The 6,896-nt window shown below is 25.4% G+C and overlaps 1 protein-coding gene across 1 annotated transcript; it reads right to left on the bottom strand.

Annotated features, from left to right (window-relative positions):
- Positions 1–403: 403 nt before the first annotated feature.
- Positions 404–4,845, bottom strand: LOC8270210 (protein LURP-one-related 5). The gene is made up of 2 exons (XM_002527141.4): positions 4,351–4,845; positions 404–952 (listed from the first exon to the last, which is right to left on the bottom strand). The coding sequence occupies exons 1-2, from the start codon at positions 4,573–4,575 to the stop codon at positions 521–523; spliced, it is 657 nt and encodes a 218-aa protein (XP_002527187.1). The 5' UTR covers positions 4,576–4,845; the 3' UTR covers positions 404–520.
- Positions 4,846–6,896: the final 2,051 nt, after the last annotated feature.

Raw genomic sequence — 6,896 nt, 5'->3', positions numbered from 1 at the left:
TACATACGTTATTTTATAAAATACTTAGAATTTAAAAGTTTCAAAGTTAATTTGTCTTATATTAAGTTTCTTAAGAATTTAAATGTTTATCTTGAATTTATTTAAGGAATAATGAATATTTATTAAGTTCGTATGACTTATGAATCTAACTTTATATGTCTATAAAAAGATGTATACTTATAGATAAGAAAAGAACACATCAATTTAGCCTTTTGAGTTTGTAATTTGAGTTTCTTCATTACCAATCAAATATTGGTAAAAGAATTTCACATCAGAGTGAGATATAAAAGGATTATCAAATATGCTATGAACATTTTAAAAGATTAAAAAAAATTAATTTGATGTAAATATATATTCTTTATCCCTTAGTTGTATGACGCATTATTTACGATAGAATTCAAAATTGGCCAAATAAAAAAAAATACTTATTCATAAATTGATATGACGAATTACCCAACAGCAAAAAATAAAAGAAACTATGAAGTCGGGTGTAATTGCATAAGAGAACAAAAAGAAAAAGTCAAGAAAAAGAAATATCGTCTATATTCGGATCTACATCATCCGCATTACTATCATCACTGTCACCGTACATCTGATCAAGAATAAGCACTAATCCCATGGCAAAAGCAGCATCAAGCCCTGGCTTCACACGAAGCCAAAAGACATCTTTGCCAAGCATCACTTTAGTTGTGGGATCCACCTTTCTTTTAATCTCAGCCACAGGATCTTTTGACGAAGGGTCTTCCAAGGACGTCGTATTATAGATCATACAGCGTCGCCTGGAGTAATTGCCTTCTATCTGGTACTCCTCACCTGGATCTCCACAGACTTCCACCACTAAGCTGGACCGTCCGATGATGGTTGATTTAGATACACTAAAAATTGGGTCTTGATGATTCGCTTCGTTTCTCTCTCCCAAATACCCGTCCCACCGTTGATGAAGACTTGGCTTCTGCATTTCATTAGCACATTAATATTACAATTCTTTTTTTTTTTTTTCTTTTTGTGTCATAGAGTTAATTTGACATAGTTTTGGGTAATTGTGGATAAATTCAAGAGAACAAAATAACAAGGTCCTGAGAAACTTAACTTTTCTTCATAAATTATATTGTTTTGTCTTCTCAAAAACTAATAAATATATATTTATTATCTAATAATTTAGTATATATGTGAAAACATATACCTCATTTAAATAAAATTATAATTTTCTTGTATTAATCGGTATTAGATTAGACCATTGCAAGCTATATTTATAATTTTTAAGTAATTAACTTTTTAGTTGTTTGATTTATTTAATAGTTTTGAGTTAAAAAATTAAAAAAAAATAATTTACACATTTATTTTTGACACATAAAATCTAAACTCAAATATAATTTTATAATTTTGTATTTTCTATACTAATTTATTAAATAATAATTATATTTTAACATTAATAATAATTTTTAAAAATAGTATGTTTATTATATTTTAAATATTATATTAATTAATAAATTATGATTTATAATCTTAAAAGGTAAATATTCATTATTTTGATACATATACTCATTTCTAATATAAATTCTTTGACATGTGAATTTATCTTTAACACCTAAAATATTATGTTGTATAAATTTATATGTTTATCAGACAATTAAAATATTAATTAATAAATTATTTATTAATTAAATAATAATTTTAATCCTAAAATATAGTATATTAAAAATATTTTTATTATTATATTAATTAATGAATTAATTTTCTAATTATATTATATTTTCAAATTTAAAAATATTTCAAATAATTATATTAAAAAAATTTGAAATATTTTTTTTATTAACATACTTAAAAGTAGTTGAAATTATTATTATTAAAATGTGGCACATGTCATCATGATCGAATTTAATAGTAGAATTACTCATTATTTACCTCATAAATTTATATCTAACTCAATAATCAAAATTATATTTATTTATGAATTTGAGTAGTCACTCGGCTTATTAAGTCCGTCTGAAAATAATCGATTGAACCTAATACAAAATAGTCTAATTATTTTTTTTATCGAACTTGAAAATATAATTATTCTGAAGCTTAACTCAACAAATTCAGCCTGCTAAAAAGTTATAAATAGAAGAATAATTTTTTAAATATAGACAGACTCAGTCAAAATAGTAAATATGAATAGGCAAATTTGGTCATTTATTAATATTATAAAATTAAAATATGTAAGTTTGTAAAAAAAAAAAAAAAAACTAAAATATGTAACATTATCATGGAAATAGTTTTCGGGACTGGACGACGACCCGCTCAAGGCTATAGTTCAAATGGTCTGGGCTACAATTTTAAAAGGCAATGGGTACAAAAAAGCCATTGTACAATTTAAGAAAAGACAGTTAAACCCTATATGCTTCTTTTTGTTACAAATTGGCTTTTTACCTCTTAAGGAAAAGTCCAATTAAACCCAATCACAACATTATTAATAAGTCTGTTAGTATTAGGATCCACATACAATGATGGACTAATCACATAATCACACCTAGCTTTATTTTTTGGATTTTCTGAAAGGAAATTAATGATTGGAAAAATATAAATATATTAATCCTTCAAAAGATGACAATATTTAATAAAATCCTTTCTCTCTTACTAAATCTGTTCCCAATTTTCTTAGACTCCATCACAAATTCTCTTAAATCCAATCCCAAATTCTCTCCGCTGTAAATGGAAAACAATGGTGAAGTACGGCTTGGCAACAGTGAAATGTATTGATGATAATGTCAATGACCAGTAGCCATCGCCCTGTTCAACTTTTTAAATTGCCATTATCAATACAAACCAATAGCATCGCATGCCGCCGTTATGAAGTGAAGATTGCAAAGAAGAAATTGTGAACAGAAGGCATACGAGGGAATTGTGAAGGTAGAAAGGAGTGTGACGAGCAGGGAACTATCTTGGAGCAGGGGTGGGCTATAGTTTGGTTAGAAAAAACGAACTATTTTTTTTGTAAGTATATGAATTTACTCTAATTTGAAAATAATTTAGAAAAAAATATAACTCTAATCCATAATAGTTTAATAATTATCATTATAAATATATTCATAGTCCAATCAGGACTAATTAAAATTTTTTATTACCCCATGAGTGTGAGTGGATTGAGGAAGAGGATAACGAAGACAATAAGAAGAGATGTTTGAGGGAAGAGAGGGTTAGTCTACTGCAGTTTTTTAGTGGACCTTCCTATTCAACTTCCATTTTTGTTTTTCTTTTAGAAATTGCGGTGTACAATAAACGAGAAAGAGAGACTATGAATTTGAAAGTGGCTGGGGCGGTGGTGATTTTGTGGGTGTTCTGATGATGATGATGATGGGAAAAGGGGTGGTGTGGTGATTTGTGGGTAGAGAAGGGGAAGAATGTGTTAGTGGCGTTGATGGAACTATTATGGAATTATCAAATCTTTATGATGATGAATGGTAGGCAACGCCACAAGGATGTTGATTTGGATTTTTCTTTTTCTGTATTGTTTTTTTTTTTTTTTTATTATTATTTATATTTCATTGTTGTTGAATTTGAGTTTGGTTCGATGGTAGGAAATTGGAAAAGATAGAGACAGTAGGAATTAATTTTTTATTTTATTAACTTCTGTAGTAAAAATTAAATAATATATAATGCTAAGTGTTGTTTGTCATTGGATGTAAATTACAGCAGACAGAAAAGTTAAATACGGTTATGTATTTAAACTTAATTAGATTTCTTTTTGAGATAAAGAGTCAATTTGGGATAAAATAAAATATAGAAACCTAATTGTTTTTCTCCAAAATATATAAGGGTTTCTTTTTTCTTTTGCCATTTTAGAATACAATTCCTGAAAATACAATTAATTCATATTCATTGATATTAGAAGTTACTAAAAGTTCAGGGTTAGTGCGGTACATTTTCATTTTTTGTTTATAAAATTAAAATATTTAATACTTTTTAGTTGTTTTTTTAAATAATTTTTTCTTTGATTTTATATAAAAAATATAGTGAGAAAATAAAAAATAAGTTGTAATAAGAGAAAAATAGAAGAAAAATAAGAGAGAAAATATAAAGAAAAAAAACAAATATTTATTAGAAAAACTTTATCTTTAAATACTATGCAAACAGTTTTAAAAGGAGAAAAAAAGAAAACAAACACATTTTATTTTTGTAATTTAAAAATAAATAAAAACATGAAAAGAATAATAACAAACACCCCTTAATTTGAAAATCACTTTTTCTGGATTCCCGAATGTTTAATTAGCATAACAATAATATTAAATCCTGATACTCACTACTCAGTAATACTATAAAATTATCAAAAAATAAAAAAGAAGAAAAAAGAAATTGTGTAAGACAAACCTTACGAAGAAGGGAGAGGAGGCATTTGCCAGAAGCATCCATAAGAACGAGTTCATCTTTAGGTTGGGATTCAGGACCATAAGAATCGAATCGGAAAATAATTTCTCCTTGAGGATCATACACAAGGAAAGCATCTCCAGGATAGAAAACAGATGTCTTGCGGACTGTCAGGTCTATTTCCACTTTGAAGCAAAACTTCTCATCTACAACTGCTCCTCCGGTCATGGTCTCGGCTCTTCTGTAGCAGCCAAAGCTTCAGAAGATGACAGCGGCACTTCAAATTATGAATTCCTAATCATAGAAAAAGAACAGAACAGGTTTTACGAAATATAGAGAGAGATATGGAAGGAAGGTAGATAGGATGTGGTGTGGGTGTTGCAAACACTTATACTGGGAGATGGTATTGTGGACCTGTCGTCTGTTTTGTTATAGCGATGTGAGGGGTGCGTCTCTCTCTCTCTCTCTCTCTCTCTCTCTCTCTCTGTTTGCTTTCTTTTATATTATTATTTTCAAAAGAAATATTTCTTTTCTCTTTTCTAGAAGTTACTACAATTAGTTGTTTTGGTTAGAAAAGGAATGGATTTTTCCTAAGCCACTATTCGGAAAAATTAATCGATAGAGGGATCATTTGGCATTCAAATTGGAAAAAAGTGATCACAAACTTTAATTTTAGAGAAAAGAGATAATTCTTGTTTTCAAAAATCTATTATAAAAATTAAAAAATAAAATATTAAATAAATATTTAATTTTTTGACATATTAACTCGTGTCGTTTAAAAACAATAAGAAGAAAATATAAATAAAAAAATATATATTATGAGTTATATATTTTAGAATAATAAAAATTAGAATATTATTTAAATTTTTTTTGATAATAAAATAAAAGCAGAACTTTCTTAGTATTTTGATTCATATCGTTTAAAATAATTAAAAAAAATATAAATAAAAAAAATTATATTACAAATTGTATATTTCAAAATAATAAATAATGGAATGTTGTTTAAATTTCCTTTAACTCGATTAATAAAATGAAAATAGATTCTTTTTGTTGGTACTTTTTATTTTAATTTTAAATATATATTTAATGAGATTAAAAGGAGCTTTATTTGCAATTGGTTTTTTGAAGTCGGTAGATTCTCACTTCAATTATATGGTATACTAGTTTTTATCCTTTTTATTTAATTAATTTGTTAAAATGAGACTAAAATATACTTTTTCATGTTAGATTAATATATTAAACGTTTAAAATAGCAAGTTTATTTTTTTTGATTCAATATATTAAATTCTTTAATTCTTATAAACTACTTTTCTTAAAAAGATATTCATTTATTTACTTTTTCCAAAAGAAAATTAAGGTTTAAAATAAAAAAAATAAAAAATAAGTTTAAAAACTCAATCTCAAACAACTTCGAACATTCTTACCTAAGTTCTTAAATTAAGTACCTAAGTCGAACTGAATTAACACAATCTAACATTTAAATTCAACTCAGTTCAAACATTGAGGCTCATTTGATATATATTATTATGTTGTACACTCAAGTTTGATTTTGATTTGTCGCAATCTTTATTATAGATTTGTATAAAAGAATAATTAACTTTAAACTAAAGCGCGAATAAGTTTAAATTGAAGCTCCACTTAACATTATTGTTATGTAAATTTAAGATAAAATAATTAATATACACTATGGATATGGGAAGAGGGAAGGTGGATGTACTTGCGTTTTGACGGTAAATAGTGGAAAGTGGCACGTCGTTTATGCATGGCTATGTTAATTATCGACACGTAAAATATTTAATTCGAATGCTGTTTTTTACTTTAATTCATGAAAAGTATATAGATATATGCTATATAATAAAAATAATTATTTTTCTACATTTATTATAAAAGTACATTTATTAGCCTCGTCCATAAGTGATAACAACATAAACAACTTTAGAAAAATGCAATTAATAAAAGTTATGCATCATATATTCTAAATGTATACATTTATATAAGAAAAAAGATTAAATATAAATACTTTTAACGCATTTATTTCTTAATTTTAAGAAAATTGCGGGCTATCTATATTTTAAATAAATCTATATTTATATAAAAATAAAAGTCAAGTTTAAAAATTTATGACATATATGCAAATGTAATTATTTATGTATTATAATTACTTATATATAATTTATATATTTATGATTTGAACGGACGGATACTTACCCTTAGTTATTATGCATCAATGTGACTGATGTCTCACATTTCCTCGAATTAATGCCATATTGATCCAATACATTACAGCATAAACTCTATAGCAACACAACAGAAAAAAAAAAAAATACTATCTTAAAAAACACTCAGCATCAATTTAATAAATAATTAGTTGTTTAGCTATATGTTATATGATTATTATTATTATTTTAATTATAAAAATAAATTAGTAATTATAATTTAATAAATTTTTTAATATTTAATATTAATTTATAAAATTTATAAAAAGTAATAACAAACTAACTATTTTAAAATTTTTATTTTTAAAATTTTAAAATTTTATTAATATAATA

The sequence above is a fragment of the Ricinus communis genome, chromosome 3 (assembly GCF_019578655.1).
Source record: "Ricinus communis isolate WT05 ecotype wild-type chromosome 3, ASM1957865v1, whole genome shotgun sequence".
NCBI classification, from domain to species: domain Eukaryota; kingdom Viridiplantae; phylum Streptophyta; class Magnoliopsida; order Malpighiales; family Euphorbiaceae; genus Ricinus; species Ricinus communis.
This window is presented reverse-complemented; position numbering and strand designations above follow the sequence as displayed.